This window comes from Hoplias malabaricus, chromosome 14, assembly GCF_029633855.1.
Source record: "Hoplias malabaricus isolate fHopMal1 chromosome 14, fHopMal1.hap1, whole genome shotgun sequence".
Taxonomy (NCBI): domain Eukaryota; kingdom Metazoa; phylum Chordata; class Actinopteri; order Characiformes; family Erythrinidae; genus Hoplias; species Hoplias malabaricus.
In genome coordinates this window covers 12749184-12774099 of record NC_089813.1, presented here as the reverse complement: position 1 = coordinate 12774099, position 24916 = coordinate 12749184, and the positions used below count along the sequence as shown (strand labels likewise).

Genomic DNA, 24916 nt, shown 5'->3' with positions numbered 1-24916 from the left:
CACACAGCCTTCGAGGCCAAACTTAATCCTCAAGGTCACACAGAGTAGGCTACAATACCAACCATGATTTCCTGCTAAAGCCTTTTAATACAGTTACATTCCACAAGAGTGGATTTAATTCTAACACCCTTTCATTAACATGTAAATCCAATTTATCAACAGTGTGAAATTCAAACTTAAAAAAGACATGGACATGGACATTTTCTTAATGTTTGGGGTTCTTTCTGTGAAGCTCAACTCCAGTAATATTTTGGGGGGAAAGGCCATGTGCGTGTTTGCCTTCATCCTTCTCTAAATACACACACTAACACCACTTACAATATACACCAAAGTGTACAAGCACAGATTCAAAAATATATTTTTATTTAATTAGGTAAATATAAAGTACCATTTATAATTGATGCACATTTTTGGTTCCCTAAACACCTGAAAATGTGAGAAGACTAAGTGCAATACACCACAAAGAACACAAGATCACAAACACAGCAGCCAGATCAGGAAAAAAATACCTATACTAACATTGTTTTCACTGCTAAAGATGAAAGGGAACATCCAAAGTGTGTTTAGTGATATGTGTACATAAAAACTACATATCTAATGGTATGGCTGGTGCATTAATGACCACGGAATGGATGACTTTCATATGTGAGAAGTTTTCATTATTGTGGAGGTAGTGGTTGGCGCTGACGCTAGGCCGTCTCTGACCACTAGAGGGAGATGTCGCGCCAAGTTCAGGGCTAATCAGGCTCAACGGCCCACACCTGGGCAGGGAGTGCTGAGGGTCGTTTGTCTCAACCAGAGCAACTGAGAAACAGCCGAGTTCATGCAGTCTCCCTCAAAATTTTCTCAAGTTTCTTCTCTGTGTGTTTAAAAATAAAAGTGTTAATAAGGAAGAGTATAAATCTCTCTCCATGTGTGAGGGTAGACGGTGGTTTCTGTCTCTGGCGCTTTCTCCTCTTTGTTTTCCCTTTACATTTTGTACTTTTAGTTAGGAAATTATTCCGGTTTTATGGTTGTTATTTCTCCATTTACCCTCTTTTTTTTGGTAGCCAGCTTTTGTTTCTTGTCTCAGCCGTTTCCTCAGTTTCTCTTATAAACCACCTGGTTTGCATTTTTTTTTTTAATCTTCTCTGAAGTTCTGTATTATGCAAGAATGCACAAGAAATTCAACTTGCTAAAATTAATCAAATGGTGTTGTCAGATGACAAGTGTTTAAAGAGTGTAATTACAAGGACGACACCATGGTAAACATACCTCAATCTTTTTGGAGTGTGTTGCAGGCCACAGATTCTAAATTTCCTTATATAACTTTACAGGAGAAGGAGAAACCATTAAAATACAACGAAAGTCATTATAAAATATTTTATTCCAAGTTGTTGTGGAACATTTCTATTGGTCCATGAAATTTTCACACAATGTGTAGAAGTATAATCTCTATCCTCAGTCAAGTGTGAGGGTACACATTAGTTCTCTGACACTTTCTCCCCTTTGCTTTCCCTTTATGTTTTGTACTTTTAGTTAGTTTCTTTTGGCCACAATTCTCAGAGTAGAAGCTTAAAGGTGATTTTGAATCAGTGGCTTCTTTCTTGCTCTGTGGCTTCTCAGCCTATGTTGAAGCAAACTTAACTATTGACGTGGAGCTGCTACCAATTTATGGCAGACCTGTTTCTTGATGGTTCTTCAGTCTCCCAAATGTTTCTTTTGAGCTGAAAGTGAAAGATTGTGTTTTATTTCAGTCTTTGGCAAAGTGATCTGATTTAACTCGTACTTACAAGCCATTCTTTGGACTGATGATTGTGGAAACTCAAGTTGCATACCAAATGGGTAAATGTGGGTAAAAAGTCAAAGATCCACTCTCAGATCTGCACAGAGCCTTTCAGACTTTCCAGTGTGTGTAAGTCTGTTATGTAAAATGATCACTAACCTGTACATTTTTTAAAGCCCAATATTGTCATGGCATACATGTAATTATGAGTGTATGTAAATTTGTGCCAACATGTATGTATCAGTGTGAATTAAACCCATGTTGTTTTTATTAACTCTCCTTAATATTATATGGCACTTTAAAGCAGATTATGCAGTTCAGAGTCTAACACAAAATCCACAAGATTTACTTATTTCTCAGATACACTTATCCTAGTGACCTACATTTTGGTGCCCTATAAAATAAAGTATATTGTGACTTATTTTTATATATGACTACATGAATATCACCGCACTGAGGTTGTTGTAGTTTGTTACTTTCCCTTTTGGTATCATTTATTTTTAATATTTCTAAAAGCATTTCAGTCAGACAGACTCACAGTCAGTGATTAGGGAGAACTGTTTGATCCTCGGTTATATTTATATTTGATTCAACTGATGAAAGGGAGCAGCTGTGTTCTAAAGTTTAGAGAAGTGGCCTTGGGGCTGGTTTCATAGCCTAGACCGACATGAGCAATTGGGTGAAGAAACAATGCTTTCTCCTCCCTCAACATTCACAGCTAAATTACCCTTGAGCAACATGCCTAATTTCAACTGCTTCCTGTGTATGTGTGTGTTTTTACTTACACACGGGTCAAAGTGGAGTCTCAAATTTGTTCTATGGATGCGTACGGTTAAATTAATGCATGTGTCACATCAACATGTTCACTATAATCTTAAAAGCAAGTATCAGCTATTTTTAGACTTAAACTTAATTGGAAAAATGTGGATAAATAAACACAAAGCACATTGATATCTCCTGTGAATATTACCACAGTGGTGAGTATGTGTGGGTAGAGGCTGCATCTGTTTTCAAGGAACAATTCAAGGACTACAATCTCATGACTTTGACCTGAATCCCATCTGTGAAATGCCAAGCCATGGGAATATAACTCACCTTCATTCGTTTCCATTCAACAGTTTTACCTTAAAATGGTTAAAAATACATTGCCCGAAGTTTGAGGTGTTTATTTATGAGACTTTGTAACAGAAGGTTTCTGCATAAATTATTATTTTTTCAAATATATATTTTTTTGATCACCAAAAATATAATATTAAAAATTCATTTAAATTCCCCTATAAAAGTCAGACGTAAGTATAGGCATCTGTACCTAATTAAATATATTGCTTTAATAAAATTAAGAGGTTACACCAAACTAGTTTTCTGAGTGAGTATAACAAAGAGTTAATCACAAATAATCACAAAAATAAATGTTAAAAAAAGAAAATTAAACTTATATAATTAAATAGACACTGTAAGTCTCTGGCTGTACACTACATGTGTGTAAGGACAACTCCACAGTATATCTGGACCTGATTCTACAGACATTTTCCAGAGTTGCCCTGTTGTACACATGTAGTTTTTCAATGTCAAACCTATTGTCACTACAGAAAATGTTAGTTGTGGTGGTATAATCATGGGGCTCATGCAGAAGGCACTGAATAAATTCACTATGAAGCATCATGAAAATTACATTCTCTGTCCACATCTGCCCATACCTGGACTTTGTAATGAGGTTTGGCAGGGTAACCTCTGGGTAATATCTGGTACAAATGATTTGGTAATTTTCATTCTGGCTAACTGTACACTTCTGAAGGGGCTTAAGACTAGAATGCACACAGATAGTATCACAATCTGTGCTTGGTTTCCTTAATTCTTTGTAGAATTAAAATCATGGTTAAATGTGTGTATTAATCACTCTCCCAGTTAAGATTATTTTAATATGACATAGCCTTCAGGAAACTTGTCCCTGAACAGTTGAATATAAATTTAATTTGTCTCACACTTTCTGGTCGAATAGGAATAACCTCCCACTCTCCTCATAACTGCTAGCAAATATAGACATCTGTCCGTCCAAGTGTAAGAACTGTTCAACAACATTATCACCAGTCCAAACGTCTTGTGGCTAAATATGGCTAAATCAAAGTTTACTTATATAAAAAATAAATAAAATGGCTGACCATATCCCTCAGTTTAGGCATGATTTGCCCCTCTTATAATGGCTACTTCCAGCATGATGTACCACAAAGCACATGCCATACTTCCATGAACAATATCCCTGAAATAAGAAAGATTTGGATTTTATTCAGATTTTTAAAGTTATTTTTCTCAAACATGAGGGGTGAGGGACTCTAAGAGGTATTTACATGTTTGTACATGTAATATCAGTGGGACAAAAATGGCAAACATTCGGAGAATTACATCGCAGCACATCCTGTTGCGACACACCATGACCTCGCTTCTGTGTGATGGAGGCCTACACTAGGTCCAAAACCTTGACCGTGTAAACACTAGCCACACCAGAGGAGGAGGATCCAATACCAGCCTATGACGACCTGGACCAATAAGCGCGTGACGGCGTTGCTGAGGTAACCATGCTGCGTGCTGACTGGTGGTTAGAGAAGGGAAGTTTGATTCAGTTTAACGATCCGATTCTTTCGAAAAGTCCGTTTTAACAGGTAACAATGAATAGAAGGTACGACTCATCTGTTCGTTCATCTTCAGTGAGATTCGGATCAAAGAGTGAGTTGCCATCTAATCGGCTGGCTCTCAATATTTATTAATGTTAAGTGACGTGCTGATCTTATAGTTGTCTTCATAATATCCTGTCGTCTGTTAGCGTGTTCAGGTTTCTTAATGGCTCATTCATTATTTCTTCCATCTAGTTTGCTGGTCGTCCTCTTCTCTTTCTTCCCACTCTTTTTTTCAAAACAAGGTACTCTGAAAAGTCTTCTTCAGCACCGCAAAGTGGGAAGACATCGGTATTCTTCCTGTACCCGTTTTTTTAATTTTAAAGTTTTCACATTTTTAAAAAAAAAGACCATAGTCTGATGTCTGCATTGCTTTCCTCAGGTCAGGCCAGTATTGACCAGTCTAATATCTACATGCTTCCTTTTGTTTCTCCGCACAAATACACCATTGCCCTGTGTAAAATATAATGTGACGGAGTCCAAAAATGTGGTCATGTGTTCCTGTTTCCAGGTAGGATCCGGACACACTGTGATCAGAATATAGCGGTTACAGAAGATTCATAGATGAATGTTACATCCAACATATAAATGCCAGTTGTGCATATTTTCGACTCGGGTGTCCATATTTTTGCATATGAATGATTATGCTCCAAAAACTCACTCGTTGAATCTAACGGACAGACTCATTGAACCGATTCTGCAGAGTGACTCGCGCTTTTAGTTTCAGCAGCGGCAGATGACAGGTCTCCGGCGGCGAGCTACTGCGATAGAAACCCGCAGAGAAGAAGGGAATGTAGTCGTGGAGCTTATAGATGGAGGAAACTCGCTTCTTCTTAATGGCGGAGCAGTGTTTAATAAGTTAATAGAAAACTCTCCGCTCCCCCACGGATGGTAGCTCGGGTTTAGCCTAACAGCGTAAGTCGCCACTAAATGCTTAACACCAAATGCTAGAAAGCTAACGCTAACTCACCTCGCTCATATTGTATAATGATAACTCGTTTTAAAGGGGCAATAACAGTTTGGCCGATTTGAATCACCTATGCCATCTAACGTTACATAAATCCGAAATCAACTTCAGCAAATGCAGGAGTTTGTATGAAGGCTTAAACGAGCTTCTTCGAATTTCCACCTTAAATAGTACAGACGTTACATAGGGCGGCAGAATGTTACAGTGGTACCGCTTAAGGTGGAACAGAAAATTGAGATATAAAGCTTAAGTTCGCTTATTTGCCTTTTTTTTTTTTTACAATTCCAGGTTTATTTGACATCTGGCAGAATATAATATTCTAATAATTTAAGTGTTGTGTTACTTCACTGTAACAACTTAACTTGACTAGAACTAAAAAAAAAAATCTTCTTAAAGAAAATCCTAAATGTTTGTTGCTCTGGGAACTGTGTCGGACTGAGCTTTATTTTGAAATAAGCACGACCAGAAAGGCTCATGGCATTGAGAATAAAAAATACACGAAACATGTTAATAAACAGGTCTGTCAGGATCATCCACTAAATGCTTAGGGCTTTAGCAGCTGAACAGTTGAAGTTGTTGTTTAGGGGCAGTGGCCTGTTAACGTGACATCAGTCTATATAATCATGTTGTAGTGTTGTTTAATGTCGTTTAAATTTAAATTATGGTTAGTCTGGCTTTGACCATGAGTGTTGTGAAGCACAGTCCTCGTGTTTGTTGCCACAGTGCCAGTTTTCCAAGGCAAGTCTCTGCTACAAGTTATGACGTCATGTTGCCCAACTATACCACCACCTATATTACAACAGGCTTGCTCTTCTGTTTGGTCATGCCTACATACCTTATAGAGTGAGATTTCTGAGAGTGTCTCTCGCTTCTTACTTGAATCTCTTGCCTGTCTCCAATTCTCAGATGGAGAATTCCGAAGAGACTAGCTGGACATCCAAGTCTGAGACATGTACGGAGCCGCTGTCGCACTGTTGCTCTGCCTGTGACAGCAGGGAGCCACACATTCCTGGGAAAGCCTTTCGGAAGCCCAAAACCAGGAGCATGTCCACTTCAGCTGTGCCCAGTTGTGCAGAGTTTAGGTAAGGATTAGAACACCTGGTCATTCCTGGTTTAAATATGCTAACACTGTTGCTGAAAAGAAGACATTTGATGTCTTGAAGTGTATGTTACAAATACAAGATTAGGGTTTTACTGACCTGGGAACTGTGTTGATGCTGATATTAAATATATATATATATATATATATATATATATATATATATATATATATATTAATATACAATGCAGATATCGTTGATGATACCTAAACATTTAAAAATTGTTGTAATTGCAATTTGTAGTGTTCAGGCATGTATATGAACCCTATTGGAATTGTTTGTATTATTATTATTATTATATTCTGTGGGGATAAAAAAGAAGGAAAATTAATAAAATTACATTTTAGCCAGTATCCGAGCGCCAAATGAAGATGCAAATTTACTGATATACGATAAATACCTCATCAAATATTGATATGCAGTATTAGCTAAATTGAAATGCCGAATTTATGCTGATTTATAAAAGCAAATATTGACTGATTTCAAAGTGATTCTGATTGTATGTAGGTACATATGGTAGCTGATAATATTACATAATTTTATCATACATTCATAAGAGAAGAGCAGGTAAGTATTACACTGTTAAGCAATTACAGTAAGAAAGTTATTTTAATAATATTTAATATAAATCTATGTTAGCGTAAATGATATTCACAATTTATGCACAATTTTATATATTTTTAAGTGAGTGTGTGCTATGGAAACATACTTCTTCTTCCAGTTTTGCTAAACTTCCTTCCACAAAACATTGTGCAAATTGTATTGTGAGTTACTGGCAAGTTTACTTCAAACTTGACACATTTAGCTTTAAACCAACTTTCGGAGTTGTTGCAAGAAAACCAGTTTCTTTTGTTTGTTTGTTTTTCCCCCCATCTAACTAGAAAACCTCATTCCAGTCAAAGTTTAAGGAAACTCTGTGTTTCTGTTTTGATGAAACATTGTGGGGATATTTACCTGTGAGAATTTTACAGCCAGCATCTGATTTGATTAAATTAGTAACCTTTGGTATCATTTCATTGTGTATTCCCTGATCTTCTCAGTGTAGCTAGGTGACTAAAATGGTCCTGTGCATTATTTTATATGTAAACCTCAGAGCCACTACATGTCACAGACTCTTATAGTCAATACAAATTATGTACACATTAAAAAGTAATGTGAATATGCAAGTTAGATTGTTGGATTATGTTTATGTCAGTTGTAGGGGTACCAGTTCAAGTAGTTATTACAAAAAGACATTTAAAAAATAGTTTTTTTATTTACTTTTTGTACAATAATTTTTGTAGGACCATTTAATGTGTCATTACAAATTATTAAGACACACAAAGAAATCAATGATGGTCACTACCTCCCAGTTTTATAAAAAAAAAAAAAAGAAAGAAAATTATGTTACATGTTGAATCATTGACAAGCATGGTGACATTGTAATATTGAGATCTTGGCCAAGTCTCTTTTTTATATATATTTTTATATTTCTTAAGGATCTGTTGAGACTTGCCAAAAACATACAATCCTGTAAAGTACAATTTAAAAAAAACTCTTCAAATTCCCTAACAAAACCCAGTTATTTAGTGAGTTACGCTATACAATTGCAACCCCAATTCTAATGAAGTTGGGACATTGTGTAAAACATAAATAAAATCAGAATACGATGATTCGCAAATCCTTTTCGACCTATATTCAATTGAATACACTACAAGGACAAGAAATCTAATGTTCAAACAGATAAAGTTTTATTGTTTTTTAGCAAATATTTACTCATTTTGAATTTGAGGCCTGCAACACGTTTCAAAAGATTTGGGACAGGGACAACAAAATACTGGTAAAGTTGAGGAATGCTCAAAAAACACTTGTTTGGAACATTCCACAGGTGAACATGTTAATTGGAAACAGGTGAGTGTCATGATTGGGTATAAAAAGAGCATCCCTAAAGGGCTCAGTCATTCACATGCAAGGATGTTCACTTTGTGAACAACTGAATGAGCAATTCGTACAACAGTTTAAGAACGTTTCTCAACATATAGTTATAAGGAATTTAGGGATTGCATCATCTACAGTCCATAATATCATCAAAAGATTCAGAGAATCTGGAGAAATCTGCAAGTAAGCGGCAAGCCCAAAAACCATCATTGAATGCCCGTGATCTTCGATCCCTCAATAAAAACCGACATCATTCTGTAACGATATTACCACATGGGCTCAGGAACACTTCAGAAAACCATTGTCAGTGTTCACAGTATGTTGTTTCATCTACAAGTTCAAGTTAAAACTCAACCATGCAAAGCAAAAGCCATATATAAAAAAACACCCAGAAACGCCGCCGGCTTCTCTGGGCCTGAGCTCATCTGAGATGGACTGACACAAAGTGGAAAAGTGTCCTGTGGTCTGAGGAGTCCACATTTCAAATTGTTTTTGGAAATCATGGACCTCATGTCCTCCGGGACAAAGAGAAAAAGGACTGTACAGATTGTTATCAGCGCAAAGTTCAAAAGCCAGCATCTCTGATGATATGGGGGTGTGTTACTGGGTAACTTGCACATCTGTGAAGGCACCATTAAAAAAGGTACATACAGGTTGTGAAGCAAATATGCTGCCATCCAAGCAACGTCTTTTCCAGGGACATCCCTGCTTATTTCAGCAAGCCACATTCTGCATGTGTTACAACAGCATGGCTTCGTAGTAAAAGAGTGGGGGTACTAGACTGGCCTGCCTGAAGTACAGGCCTGGTGTATTATGAAGCGCAGAATACGACAAAGGAGACCCCGCATTGTTGAGCAACTGAAGTTGTACATCAAGCAAGAATGGGAAAGATATTCCACTTAAAATAGCTTCAACAATTAATGTCCTCAGTTCCCAAATGCTTATTGACTGTTGTTAAAAGAATACAGAAAGACACATTCAGTCACGTATAGCATCTGATGATTAATGAACAAAAAACAGCTCATTGTGCACAAAAGGGGCTGCTCACGCTGATCCTTTTATAATTGCTTATTTTTAATCATGTGGTCCAGAATGTAACACAGTGGTAAACATGCCCCTGTCCCAACTCTTTTGAAACGTGTTGCAGGCCTCAAATTCAAAATGAGTGAATATTTGCAAAAAAACAATAAAGTTTATCCGTTTGAACATCATTTTCTGTTTTTATTTACATGGATTAACACACAAAGTGATTTTATTTCACCAAAACTATAGGTAAAAAGTTACAGATGCTGATAGATCATACTCTACAATTAAGTACCTTGATCTTCCACCTGCTTGTGCATTGTTGCATATTCACTACATCAGACACTACCTCTGAAGTTCCCCAAAAGGCTTTCTTCCAGTTTGGAAATTTTCTATCAGTATAAAAGAGTCTTGATGTGTGCTACACTCTCTTTTAATTCCATACATATTGTACTTTTAATGGTAGGGCGTATGAACATTTTTCAGGTTGTTCCATCTAGTGAAGCTGCACCACCTGTTTTACTCTCAGACACGTGATACGCTCTGCTACCATGCAGTGGCGCGATTTCTATGATCAAGAAAGCCAGCAAGCTTAGTTAAGCATGAGGGTGTTTGTGTCATTTGGAAATGTAGCAATTTTCTTTCACCGATAATGAAAACAAATAATAATTTTATTTGTAATCATAAACGCACATAGCTAATGTACACCAGCATGCAGGTGTACTGTAGCCCATATGTTGCTAAATAGTTTACCACTCAGATAATATCTGGTTAGCACTGGTCCTGTAGTTCTATTAATAGCCAGGGTAGGCGCAGATACATTTTGCGTCTACAGATGGTAACTGTAAACCTACAAAGTGGGTAAACCTGCTTAAATAATCAAAGAGTCTCAGCTTTTAAAGTGTTTTCTTTATTTTTTTTAAATACCTTCATACGTGCTTCATGAAAGAGGTGATCACAATTACATCCAATTGAAGACAATAACAGTGATCTTATTTAAATCATTTAAATTGGTGCACAAATGATTGCCAGAGAACAAAGCCCTTAAGCTGATAACAATTGCTTTATGTCAACAAAGCAACAGGTGGCCTCATGAAATGTGTCTATCTTTCAAGAGTTTAAGAGTGAGGGTTTCAAAATCAAAAATTTTGGGGGTTTGCCCTTTCAGGGTGGATTACTGTTTTTAAACATGACTATAACCTTTTAAGTTAAAACCTGTACTTACTTCAGCTTATGCGTCACAGAACTCTAGAACTGGTTTGTTTGGCCTGGCCGTGTAAGTGCGCTGCCATTTGAAATTCACTGTCTTTGATGCTGCTTATACTCACAAGGAGGTTTTCATGTGCCACAGGTGTCCTATTGTTTTGTTGCATATTAATAACAAGCTTGAAACATTGTCGTAGTGCCAGAATACATAAAAACACATTCAGTCACGTATAGCATCTGATGTTTAATGAACAAAAAAACAGCTCATTGAGCACAAAAGGGGCTGCTCACGCTGATCCTTTTATAATTGCTTATTTTTAATCATGTGGTCCTGAATTTGACTAGAAAACTGAACTTAAGCTGGGTTAGTGTTTATGCTTGTAAAATCACTAAGGTGATGAAAAGGTAAGTTGCCATATATGGAATTCCACTGATGAAGCACTTTTCTGTGACAAACTGATTTTCAGAAAGTTTTCTCAGTTATCTTTTATAATTTGCCAATTTCTTTCTGTACTTTTAAAAAACAATCACAGGATATGCTTTCATGTTGTGTTAAAAATGTAATTTGTTTGGTGGCGTAACGTAAATCTTTTCCTCTTCTTTCTCATTTTAGGCGGACCCAGTCACTGCATGGACCAAGCCCAGTGACTACATTTGGGCCAAAAGCTTGCATGCTGAAAAACCCCAAAGCAGTGATGTAAGTCGGACTGGTTTGTTTGACCGTTTTGTTTCAGTGCAGTTTTCAAAATGCCTTGGGTTACTGGAGCTCATGTTCTTGTAATGTACTATGTAGCTACTGCTAGATCTTTGTGTACTACTGTTCCAATGTCTGTGATAATATCTAGGTAATGGGCCCTATTAAAGCAACATTTAAAGTGGCAGGTATAGATACATTTGATTAAACTATTAGTGATTATATTAATGAAAAGACTTGCACAATGTAGGCTGTAGTCATGTAGTTGACTCAATGGTAGACATCAGTGCAATGTTAATAAAGAGATCAGATTTTTATTTTTGTAGATTTTTTTTTATCTTTTCACGTGTTAAATATTGTTTCCATTTTGTTTTTAAAGGTTTTTTTAAGGAAATATAAGTAATCTACAGTAAATACACAGAAAAACAGCTAAAAGATATTAGAACTTTTGTATTTGGATTTATTTCAAAATCATTTGCCATAGGGCACAATCTGTGCAGCGTTATGGGTAAACAGTGTACAGTTGATTAGAAATTAAAATATTTTGTAATCATGAAAAAGGGGTATGCTCATTTTTTTTAATACTATGTCAGTTTTTGTGGGCAGTGTCTGTGACCAGTGATTCATACTTTGTACTAAACTAAAATGCCATAATTGAGGGCTAAAATATCCACCGACTACAGTTACACTTAGACATTTGACCAGTGGGAACAACTACATGGGCATGTAACTGAATAGTCACAAAGGAAAAAAGAAGACGAGGAAGCCATCTACAGAGGATGTTTCCTGAAAACAGGGCAATCCTTAGTTACAAAGTACTGAAAAGGTGTTGTTTCCTTTCTAAAGATGTAATTTGACTCTCAACCACTATTGACTGTTGCATGAAGTGCAATATAAGCATTGATAATCAGCTGAGAGAATAATTGGACTAGTGGTTAGATTTGGATCCAAGAATAGACCCGAAGAGAAATTACTTCATGGCAATTCAAGAATTTTGGGTCAATGCTAAATTATAAAAGAAGCTTGTAAATTGTTGCTCTTCTCTGCTTCTAAAATTACCCTTTTGAGTCTTGCACCCTTATAACATGGAGATAAGCTAATGTGGCCCTCTTTGGCTGTACGAATAGATGGATTAGCATTTAGAGTCAGCCTCTTTGGCGAAAGGCAATGTGTTGGCTGAACTTACTGTGTTATAAAATCAAACCCCTTCCTTATGTAATAAGATTGGTAGATCTTATCACTGTGGCCGATATTGTGTTTGCAGGTTGCATGCTAACAAATATTACACCAGAAACAATAATTAGATTCAGCATGACTTAGGAATATAGAATATCTCCACACAAATCAAGTGGTTGGTCACTGTAGCTCGATTCATTGAGGTAATTAATTTCAACATAGTTCACTACATGCATTTCTTCTCTTTATCTGACAACATAGCCTGTGAGGGTTGTTTTTCAGGGAATGATTGTTGTCATAACTAATCTAGATTTGATAAACCATGGGCGTTCACAGAATTACCGTTCATGTGTTTATTCTGAGATCCAGAGACTGTGCTTTTGTCCCAGTACTCATGTTGGCTTTAAAGATACAAAACTGAACTGGAATCCCCTCCTTTTTGTTGACATTGATGGATTTAGGTGAATTGTTGAGGCGTGATTACTTTGAGGTGGCTTTGTTGATGTCAGTTATTTAGTCGTATGTACAATACAATAGCTTTACAAAGAGCAAGTCATAAATGGATGTTCTTTCATAAGCGATTATGGGAATTTTGAACCAGCTATTTCCTTTACCTGTTAACAGCACTAGAAGTTTCCAGAGCTTTACTTGGAAATTACATAATAACTACTTAAGCTTATTACAAAGGTCCTTTACAATTTAATATGTTATTTGTCATGTTATTTTATATTGTAATATGAAGCATTGCATCTCTCAGCCACATGGGTCTCACAGAATTCACAATTTTGCATACTTTCTGTTTTTCAGCCATTAGTCTTCTCTCAGTATCTAGCATGGATTGCACTAAGTATGTCTTTCAGCAGTTGAGCCCAAAACAATGCACTTGTAAAAGAGGTAGTAGAACTTTCCTCAGAGCTGCAAAAGTGTTAGAAAGCAGGGTGGGTGCGTAGGTTACATAGGTTAAAACAGCAAATGACTCATAATAATGCAATGCAGACTCATGAAAATAATGCTGCCAAATCCCATGCTCATATGGAAATTTTTCTTCTTCTTGTTCTACTTGTTTAGAGGCCTGTGCCATGCTACTGGTGGATAATATGAGGATATTTGATTGTTATTTTGTAAATTATGTGACAGTGTGTTTTACATTGGTATGTTTAGTATTACTAGATTCTGAAACTTATGAATAATATATAGATATGTGCACAAATTATAGCACAAGTTTCAGAATCTAGTAATACTAAACAAAAATATTACATTTTAAATAGCATTTTCCCCAAATGACTGCATGTATGTCTTGGATTGGAATTTCCTTTTGCTCCTCTCATGAATAATTTCTCTCAAAGGTGTGACTTTTGATGAAACTGCTCCACCCTCATTTTGTGTGATAATTGAAGGATTAGAAGGGTGAGTTTAGCATTTGACTGGGTCTGTTTGTATCAATTAGGCATACAGAAAGAACAGTTTCACATCCAAAACTAAGCTATGTAGTTCACAGCACATAATAGTATGGAAACAGTTTTTCATACTTTATTCAAGTACAGATCAAGAACAATATTTTATTTATGGCCCTTGTTGGTAGTAAGTTAGGCTCCTGTGTATCACTTCTGGACTCTGAACTCTCTCTCAATTCTTAATCCACTATCCAAACTTTAAACTATCACAGCTGAGTACTATTTTAAAATAGCAGTGTCATGTCCTGGCCTGAAATGGAGTTTCAGTTGGTGTGCTGTTGAAGTACAGTGACTGTTTCTTCAGTTAGAAGTCATTTTCTAAACACAGGGAGAGTAGGGAAGCAACTGTGGATGAACTCCACGTGGGGGAAGTCCTACTTTCAAAGGAACATAATCCTGCCAGCAAATCGCTGGGTGTCTCTGTTGTTGGGGGCGGGGCCAGGTGCTGTGTGGGTGGGTGTTAGGTGGCGTGGTCAGTGGAGGCTTGTTTTAAAGCTTAGTGAGAGGCTTCCTCAGTCCACAGGGCTGAGCAGAGAAAGTTACAGATTGCAGCTGGCGACAAGGACCTGATGTTAAACCTGTTCTGTGGAATGGTCTGAGGAACCATTCCAGGGAATAAAAGACATGTTAAAAATACCCTTTGACAGCGAAAGATGGAGGAGATCATTCATTCATAGATGAGCACAGCATAAGGAATCGAAGGTACTTCTGAATCTGTTTAGGTGCTTGTCATCGTTCAGCAGCAGAATGAGACAGTAGCGTTAGGACAGCTGGTAAAGAAGCCTTGGACTACTCAAAGCTAAACTGGCGCTGCTTATCACAGTGCTCTTCATTGTATTGGTGGCTTCATCACATGAAGAAAACAATGAAATTCAACCAGTGTATACAAGAACAATCCCCTACTGGCGGCAACAACTGCACATGGAAATGGTGAGATTAGGAGGCTCTCTGACCTCACATCTTTTCTGCTTTCAATGACTGTAGGTAAATTCTTTGGTTAGGGTTGTCACAGTCCTTTGTTTAATAAATGTGTAATGTATTAATGATTTTAGTTAATAAACAAAGTTTTTAAAGCAGACCAAATAATAATGATGAACTTAACTGACACTAACAAATTATGCAGCCTTTCAAACTTCAAATAAATTTTACTGAGAATAATGCATTGAAAAATACTTAATAATTACAAGATTTATGATAATCAACATAAATAAAATTACATTTTGTGTTATCCAGTAAGTTTAATGTTATATCTTGGCAGAAAATAATTGTATCTAGGAGCAGTAGTGGCTTATGGCACCAAGTTCCATACAGTGCATTTGTGTGTACATTTGTTTTTTATTTTATTATTTTTTTAATACACTCTATTAATCCTCGCTATGATGGTATTTGATGGATACCACTACACAGAAACTGCATTGCTGTCAGTCAGCATTCCTGTGGTAAAATAAACAATGCTGTCTCAACTGTACTTTGTAGATGGATATATGATTTTCCAAAGAGTCTCCCGAGCTGACTTTTTAACTCGATACCTTGCTGTACTATGCAAATATATTATTTATAAGGCTTAGTGTGTCTGTGGTAAGAAAGACAACCAGAAAACAAATAGAATTATATGATGAAACTTTTGGTAGACAGTTGGTTCAGACCTTACTCTAAGATTCATAATTCGTGTGTGTGTGTGTGTGTGTGTGTGTGTGTGTGTGTGTGTGTGTGTGTGTGTGTGTGTGTGTGTGTGTGTGTGTGTGTGTGTGTGTGTGTGTGTGTGTGTGTGTGTGTGTGTGTGTGTGTGTGTGTGTGTGTGTGTGTGTGTGTGTGTGTGTGTGTGTGTGTGTGTGTGTGTGTGTGTTGAGAGTTAATACTTACTTAGGTTATGTAATGGCCATGTATGCGTCCTTGTATATCTGCTGAGCTACTTGTGTCCTAAGCCAAAGTGTCTTAATAGGATGGAAATGATCAGCGTTTACTGTCTGTGGTGCAAGTTTTCCCAGTTCAGCCCAGAAGAAATACATATACGCGACATGCCAGAAATTGTTTTGGAGCTCTTGCTCTATATAATTTGAATTACACGTGAATTTCACAGTTGATAATTAATATATTTTCTAACATCTGTGATCTTAATGTTCAAATTTTAAGACACACCACACACCAACATCAAACTTGGAACATTTATGCCCTGCAGGTGCCATCAGCTTAATCTGTGCGGTATTGTTTTTAAAAATGTACATGCAAATTAGAGCTAAAGAAAAAAGAGCAAGGTACAGAATTACCTATTGTAGTTGAAAATTGAGTAATGATTTCATGATGCAGGGGCATTGAGGTGCACTGAAGTGTGGCCCTAAGTGCTGAGGCTTCTTTCTGTTACGTATAAGAAACAAAGCAGCATGCAGAGTCATTCTATTGATGACACACTGTAACCACAGAGCACTGACTTACGGTCATGGCTAAATATTTAGCGTGTGCATGTGTGTCTTTGTTTTCAGGCACATTCAGGACCCAGCAAGCCAGAGGCTGACCTGGAATAAGCCACCCAAAAGTGTCCTTGTAATTAAAAAGATCCAAGATGTCAGTCTGCTGCAGCCTTTTAAAGAGCTTTGTATCTTCCTCACAGAGGTTAGAATAATACATCTTCAAATATAATGTGCAGTAACATTTAAAATTGGATTTAAAATTGTAAAATGTTAATAAAAAATATTTATAACAACACCTTTTATTTTGTCGGATTTCAGCAGAAAAAGATGATTGTTTACGTGGAGAGGAAAGTCCTGGAGGACCCGGCCATTGCCAACGACGAGAGCTTTGTTGCTGTTAAAAAGAACTTTTGCACTTTTAGAGAAGGTAAGCTGTCTTGTTTTTTTTTTTATTGATTTATTTTTTAAATACCCTACATGGCCACTGCAGTTTGGCATGTTCAGTTACGTAGTATGTGTGACATGACTTGGCTTGCTTTGTGCCTCACAGATTTTGATGACATCTCCAATCGTGTAGATTTCATTATTTGTTTGGGAGGAGATGGAACTTTACTGTATGCGTCCTCACTCTTCCAGGTATGAATAAAGGGACCAGGATCTAACTGCATGTTCTATAGTGAAAACGTTGTCATCAAGCCATTAGACACAACTCCTTTTGATTTATGTTTGACAGAAGTATTGCACAATCAAACCTTTGCACTGCTTGTCTACCAGTCTGACAGAATCATTCAGGTGCCAGTGGGTTTACATATTTTGCATACAGTGAATAATATCTTGTTTTAAGCAGTAAAACTAAAAATTCAGTAAGACAATTTGGAAACCACTGTTCAAATGTTTGGAATCTGTGTTTTCATTACAGTAAAATTCTTTTGGTTTCAAAGAAATGATTCTAACATTTTGGTTCTGTGTATAAAGCAGTATGAAGCTGGAAAAAGTTAGGTCCAGATTGGTGAAGAAAGCTGTATGTGATACTAAACCAACTGAGAAACAACTTAATGTAAATGTAACTAATGATAAATTCTCATAAATTATGATAATGCCAAGGCAGAAAACCTGACAACAGCTAAATTGTTATTCATTTGATAGTAAAATCTGAAAATATTCAAAGTACTTCAAGATTTTAAATGTTAGTGTAGTTTTATTACATATTACATAGTGTGATTGGTAACTGTCTCCATGAGGTTCCAAAAGAGCGTTTGCTATTAAAACTACCCAACCATTACTGTTGTTTTGGATTTTATGTTTGAACCCTAGCTGATTTAGAGAAGGGGATTTCATGGTGATGCTATCATGCTTCACTTTTGTAAAATAACTCTTTATCTTAACATATATCTCATCTTTAGTCATCTCTATGAATCATTATTAGAGTCATTATAGCAAATTCCTAGCTCTGTCTCAAGAAAAGTTTTTTTTTTTTCTTTTTTCCCCTCAGCACAAACCTATGATTCTTTTGTGACAGCTGGTCATTTCTAAAGAAAACCTGTGGTGAAAAATTTGAATTCCTGAGCAATTGGTTCATTGACCTCTGCTAGTTTCAGGTTAAAACGGTGTTTGCATATTTTTGTTTGTTTGTTTTAGGAGAGTGTTCCTCCAGTTATGGCTTTCCATTTGGGCTCTCTCGGCTTTCTGACGCCTTTCAATTTTGACACCTACCAATCTCAGGTCACACAGGTTATTGAAGGTACGTGAGGGGATTTCTACAGAGACCTGTCTTGCCTGGAATTATTTCCAACTCGTCTGATGCTTCTTAAAAATGGCCGTAATCTTAGCATGTGTGTTGTGTGTTATGTATGTATTTGCTTTTATGTGCACCTTCCTTGCCAGTTTAGATACTTTCCAGGAAGTATTTGTTTTCCCTCTTTTGTGACTCCTTTTCCCATCAGCCAAACCCTTGTGTGTGTGTGTACACTCACATTAAAATGCAATAAAGCTGCCTTTTTATCCCAAGGGCTATTACTTGTGTAATTTAACACAAACTCAGGGAAAAGTATGATGCCATTAAAAGGAACAAAGTTTGTTAGGAGTTTTGCTATTAACAGTGTTTACAAGTAGTTCCTGATTTGTATGTTGGATATGTTTATTAAGATTTTAGAGAGTTTGGACAAAATGATTTTTTTTAAACCATACCCCTTTTTGACATCAACACATTCCATATATTTGGGACATAGACATGTTTACCACTGTGGCATCACCTCTTATTTTGAACACACCATTCACAACATTTGGAACTGAAGACAACTATTGCTGTGGTTTTAAAAGAGAAATGCTTTCCAAACCTTGCATGATTATTACATGGGTGCTGTTTTTTTAACATTGCGCTGATAAATAACCTGATTGTCCCTCTTCTCCTTAGCCCAGAAGACACAGTATCCAAAACACATTACACATTTTGTTCCATCAGATCATGGGACACATTTCTAATTTGCCTAAATCAGTGTTTAATGAGCTTGGGCAAAGAAAAGGCAGCTGTGTTTGTGGGTCTTGTTTACATATGATTTCTTCTTTGCATGGTAGAGGTTTAACTTGCATTTGTGGAAGCAGTGATGAACTTTGATCAAACAGGTGTTTTTATAGATGTACATGAGCCATAACCTAAAAGTTAGCATTTTTATTTTCATTTTGCACAGAGTCTCTGTTTTGTTTATATATATATATATATATATATATATATATATATATCCAGGAAACTGCTTTAAAGGTCACTAAAAATCCATTGGCTATTCTGATCATGATTATTGAGATTGAGTACTACTCTGTAAATAATTCCAGTCATATTTGTTTTCAGATTGTTGTTGTTGTTATTATTATTAGTTTTTATATAAATCTGAACAAGGGCAATATAATTATTTATTGTTTATTTGTAGTCCTGTTTTCAATTTACACTCAATAAAAATTTGGTTTATAAATGTCTGCAGGTAACGCAGCCATCATTTTACGGAGTCGCTTGAAAGTGAAGGTGGTGAAGGATAATCGAGAAAAAAGCAAGACAAAAGAGAAAAATTTAATCATCACTAATGGGGATGCCGAGTCCAGCCGTAAAACTATGCAATATCAAGTGAGTGAAAAGGTTTTTTTTTTAAAGGTCTCTGCCGGGAGATTTGTTTGTATTTTTATACGACTAAGGCTGTGTAACAGTTAAACCACTCATTTCCAGTCTGTTGGGTTCTTAACTATTGATATTGTAGTGCATTTGTACACACCTTGGACCATTGTCTTGAAGGCGTGTGGACAGACATGCACAACAAACACAACCCTGACCTGTTTATTCTGGTTAGTTAATGTATATCTGCACGTGCCAGAGCATGACTCAGCACGGGCTCTGTTTCAGTCCGTTAATTATTTAATAACAGTGTGGCGGTCAGAGTCTAACCAAGATAGAAGGTTTAAGTTAAGGTTTTTAAGTCCTTACCTCAAAATCCTGTGTGAAATACCTAGTAAATGTATTTGGTTTGTGGGCAGCTCACTGGATTTACACAAGTTTGGTGACGATAATTATGATGAGCTTAAAGGTTTTCTCTGTCTCCATTCCTCCCTCCCTCAGGTGCTGAATGAGGTGGTTGTGGACAGAGGCCCCTCCTCCTACCTCTCTAACGTTGACCTCTTTTTGGATGGTCACCTCATCACTACAGTACAAGGCGACGGTCAGTTTGCATATTGTTGTACTAGTCTAGTATTTTATTATGCTTTGCAGTTTCCACATTAATCATATTTCACATTTGATAATATGCTAATTAAGGCATAATTTCAATGCATAAATCATTCAGACTTACTTCTCTATCTCTCTCACTCTCTCGCCAGGTGTGATAGTATCGACTCCTACTGGCAGTACTGCATATGCAGTGGCAGCTGGAGCCTCCATGATCCACCCCAATGTCCCAGCCATCTTAATCACACCCATCTGCCCCCACTCGCTCTCGTTTAGACCCATCGTAGTTCCTGCTGGAGTCGAGCTCAAGGTAATCTCATAACAGACAGCTTTACAGTTGAAATCTAATGAATATGTGATAGGATATCATTATCTCAAATAATCAAGATTGTTTCCGTTTAATAATACTAAGAATGAGCTTTATGTTAATGTTGGGAATAATGAGTCATTTTATTACTTAAGTTCTTTCACACTGTAAGTTACAGAGAATCAATTATCTAATTGAACCAGTTTGTTTTGGTTGGGTTTACATACAACTAATCCAAGTGTAAACTAAATATTTTAAAAGCTTTTATCATTGGCAGAATGTGTCATCATGTGTCCCTTGCATGCACACAGCACCAAAATATAACTTAGAATGTTAATGTTTTTTTGGGGTTTTAGAATTCAGTGTATCATACAGACTTCTTTTGACTCTTTATCGATGAATGTGGCCTACCTTCATTTTAACATTAGCTGCAATAAGCAAAATATTTCTTTTGAGCCTAAGCTGAACAATTATTTACTTGGTCCTTTGTTCTACCTTTAGATTACGCTTTCTCGTGAAGCCAGAAACAACGCCTGGGTTTCCTTTGATGGAAGGAAACGACAGGAGATTGGACATGGGGACAGGTGAGTAATTATATTGCTTCTGCTGTTGCTGGCAACATGACAACTGGTGTATTAAGAAAAGAAATGTGTTCATTTTTCAAGGACTATGGATTTAATAAGCAGTGCCATTCAATTTTGAAATTACTTGCTGAGTTAAAATTATTACACAGTGATTTTAAACTTCGGCGCAGCGATGCAGCAGGTAGCGTTGCAGGAACACAGCTCTAAGATCCAAGATATGGACTCAAGTGTCCATAGGTGTGAGTGCGTGAGTGAATGTGTGTCGCCCTGTGAAAGACTTGTGCCCCCTCCAGGGTGTGTTACTGCCTTGCTCCTATTGATTCTGGGTAGGCTTCAGACCCACCGTGACCCTGAACTGGATGAGCAGTTACAGACAATGAATGAATGAATGAATGAATGACTTTAGATACCAAACAGCATGTTTAAAAAATGTTTTATTCTGTATTTTAAGGCTTGATTTATTCATTTTATTACAAATTCATTCTTACTGCTGTACAGTTTTGTTTTGTTTTTTCTGACCATTGCCAATTAAAGCTATGAATTTGCAAAAGACTAACATCCTGAACTTATGCACTTATCTGCAACCAATTAGATTCCTTATAATTAAATACTTACATTTCAAATCTTGAACTGTAGGGGGTTTTTTTTCCCCACAGTTTTCAAATGTTTATGCATTTCCACAATTGAAAGGAAAGTGCAGTATACATTACATAGAATGGTACAAGAGCTAAAGGGCAAGATGGGCCTCATCCTGACTTTGATTACTATTGAGATCAACACTCCTTTAGGCATTTCTGTCTCAAGTACCCATGACTTCATCAGTCTTTCAGTCTGAGCTTGGTTTTCAAAGATAGAATCTGAAATAAGTCATGAAGGAAATTCCCCTAATTCATTGCTACTTGTAAAGAAATATTTCCTCAATGTAAAATTCATTGATGTTGAGATTTCTGGAAAGTGATAACGAAGCTTGAAAGGTGCTATTGTCAGAAGCTGGACTGCAGTCCCGTAAATGAAAAGGAATGCTCAACATGACAGTGATCGGTTTTCATTTCCTTTTTCCAGCATCACCATCACCACCTCCTGCTTTCCTGTACCTTCCATCTGTTTCCGGGATCCTGTGAATGACTGGTTTGAGAGCTTAGCACAGTGTTTGCATTGGAACGTCCGCAAGAAGCAGCGTCACCTGAGCTCAGAGGAGGAAGAGGAGTTCTGAAGCTGGAGACATGCAGACACCAGTCTGAAGCAGTTTTTGGTTTCTTTGCTTTCTATGGCTTATGTGTAATCACCTGCCCTCCATCCTTGGACCACAGACTGTTGTGAAGCTGTTGTTAAGCTTCTACCTGTGTTGTTTGTTCATTATTTTTTTTTTCGTTTCTCTGTCTGTCATAACTTTTAAACAATATTCAGTGTGCAGTTTGGCTGTGGAGTATTTCTGTCATGCGTTGCCCAGAAGTAAGAAATATTGTAATCAATATGACTTAGTTTCACTGTAAAATATTGTGACAAAATTGAATGAAACATCAGGTTTTGTCCATGAACACAGTTTTCAGCACCACAGCAATAAGTGAATATTTGACAGAATTGTGCCTTAAATCACTTGGAATGTTACAAAGAATCGTTTAAGGGGTGGACTGCAGTGTTTTATATTTTATTTTTGTTGTGCATCATCGCTACAGATCTTCTGTGAACATGAAGCAAGAGTCAGTCGTGAAAGATGCTGCAAAACAAGCCATCAGAAAAGCTTGAAGCTTGAAATGTCATAGACCTGTTTTTTGTTGTTTCATCTACGAAATGTTGGAAAACTACTGTTTGTTTAACGTCAGTCTTACAGCTAGTCAACCAACTTGAATATTTAATTATCCATATCTCAACTAGTCCATTCCAGTCATACTACATTTGTCATTCCTACATTATCCTTTCAGAGAGTTTAAATTTAGAGCAATATTTTTAAAGAGTTGTATATGTATAACTCCCCATTCCATCATATTTTGTATGTAAGAATGATTTTCTTAAAGATTATATTTGTATATCATGGATGTTGGGGAAGTGTTGGTGGGGGCTGATTTAATCCACTTTGAAGTGTGCTTCACCCAACAAATCACTGGACTTTACTCAGAAAGGTTGAGGTTTTGAGGCATTTTAACTGGCCATGCTGCAAAATGAAGAAATGTCATCACTGAAACTCATTTTTTGTTACTGCTACGTACATTGTGTGACCACATGCCCATGAGCCAGTTTACAAGTGTGTGTATAGGGCTGTACAGTTATTAGTCAATGATTAATCAGCCTCAGAAGGTGCAAAATAGGAGGAAAGTCTGTTTACATTAATTCTCCCCATAATGTGGCCAAATTTTTGAATTTTTATTATGCACAAAACATTTGAAGCAAGCTGCTTTGTCAGTTGTCATAGCTTTTCTACCCCTTAAATATCTTAAACATGGCTCTTGCCATGTTTTGTTACTAAAGAATCATTCTCTTTAATATTTTCTGCCCATATAACATATCTAAACAATTCTTAAGCATAAGCTGATTATAAATGAAGTGTGGTTTATTACAGTACTTTCTGAAAAGAAACTATATTTTGCCTAATATCCTGTTTAGTTAGCTGTTAACTAAGAAAATATGAAGGAGCTTTTGATTCTCAATTGTCAGAATTATATCAGCGTTTATGAACAGAATGCAGTACACTAAAAAAAAAAATTCAGTTTCTGTTAAGAATGAACATGGATCGCTTTTGATGTAGCCTTTCCTCACATTTGGTTTACACTAATGTTTGTTCATAGATGTTCAGGTGTTGCTCTGTTAGGTACTCCATATATTATCTTTATGGATATATATATAATATATATAAATCATAAATTACGTAGTTCTATGTCCATGTCAGTCGTCTTCACTGTTGAACTGAAAACGCTTCTCTGAAAGGTTATCAGTCTTAATTGCTCCTATTAACTTGAGTTCTTCATGAGTATAGTTTTATTGTCTAGGGAAGATGATGTCATCAGTGTAAACACCTTCATTTTACATTTGCATTTATATAGATAGATTTTTCAAATACAGATGGATGCCAGACCTGTACTTTTTTTTTTTAAATCCACCTACAACTAGGCTATTTGAATTAAAATAGGATTGAATTTTTAAGACTGAAATTGTTAACATAAACCATTCATCTGGAATTTTTTTTTAACTTTTCATCTGACAGTTTTTGTAACTTTTGAGAATATATTCTGAAATGGGTTTTGCATTTTTTACTTAGCACTTTAATAAATGATCCAGAAGTGTCTGAAAAGTCTGTTTTATTTACAGGAAGTGTGCTTTATATTTGTGGATACAGAGTTAGACTTGTATGTATTATACAGTAAATTTGAAGGTGAATTTCACCTACTTTTCAGAAAATTCTGCATAATTCAAAACATATTCAAAAGCATTGTGAACAGACTCAAACGTTTGCATTCTATTTGCTGGCATACATTTATTACTTTATTATTATTATTATTAATTAATGTTGAATTATGCTTGCTTTGTTTTTGTTTTTTTTGGAAGGTTCGGTGGGGTGTGAGGGCATGGTTTGGCAGGTATTTCTTTAGGGGTTTTTCCTTAGAACTCACTGCATGTGCCTTTTCTTCATGAGTGAATGGTTAGGTTTAAGGTTATCAATTAAACCCCTAAAAACACCCTGTCTGACTCTGCTTGCATATTAACCAAGGAAACAAAGTTAAAAATATATAAAAACCCCTTTAAAGTCTCAGACCTTAATTAATTGTCTGTCTTCCTTCTTCCTTCTTCTCACTGAAGGACAGCAGTGACTAAATCAAACTTTTACAGGAAACACAGGCTGAAAATGGCAGCTTTGTTCCTCTGTCTGAACTCCCTTTGAGTTGAGCCATAACCACATGCTTCTACATTTTACATCTTGTGTTTCATTGCTGTACACATTTTTGTC

The 24916-nt window shown here is 36.4% G+C and overlaps 1 protein-coding gene across 3 annotated transcripts; it reads left to right on the top strand.

Moving 5' to 3' along the window:
• Window positions 1-4400: 4400 nt before the first annotated feature.
• On the top strand, window positions 4401-24658 carry nadka (NAD kinase a). 3 transcript variants are annotated; one of them, XM_066644833.1, is made up of 12 exons: window positions 4401-4486; window positions 6308-6483; window positions 11261-11344; window positions 16452-16581; window positions 16698-16806; window positions 16930-17015; window positions 18018-18120; window positions 19355-19494; window positions 19981-20080; window positions 20238-20395; window positions 20894-20976; window positions 22039-24658. In XM_066644833.1, exons 2-12 carry the CDS (start codon window positions 6308-6310, stop codon window positions 22187-22189), a joined length of 1320 nt encoding a protein of 439 aa, XP_066500930.1. In that variant the 5' UTR covers window positions 4401-4486; the 3' UTR covers window positions 22190-24658. The 3 variants fall into 3 exon arrangements, with proteins under 3 accessions (XP_066500930.1, XP_066500931.1, XP_066500929.1); XM_066644834.1 differs by lacking the exon at window positions 4401-4486 and adding an exon at window positions 5152-5349 and having other exon boundaries at window positions 16701-16806; XM_066644832.1 differs by lacking the exon at window positions 4401-4486 and adding an exon at window positions 5152-5349 and having other exon boundaries at window positions 22039-24657.
• Window positions 24659-24916: the final 258 nt, after the last annotated feature.

Excerpts from the sequence above, each read along its gene's own strand:
- nadka (XM_066644833.1), top strand. The coding sequence starts at position 6,308 with ATGGAGAATTCCGAAGAGACTAGCTGGACATCCAAGTCTGAGACATGT. Across the intron at positions 6,484-11,260 it reads CCCAGTTGTGCAGAGTTTAG|GCGGACCCAGTCACTGCATG; the intron begins GTAAGGATTAGA and ends TTCTCATTTTAG. Across the intron at positions 16,807-16,929 it reads CTTTTGCACTTTTAGAGAAG|ATTTTGATGACATCTCCAAT; the intron begins GTAAGCTGTCTT and ends TGTGCCTCACAG.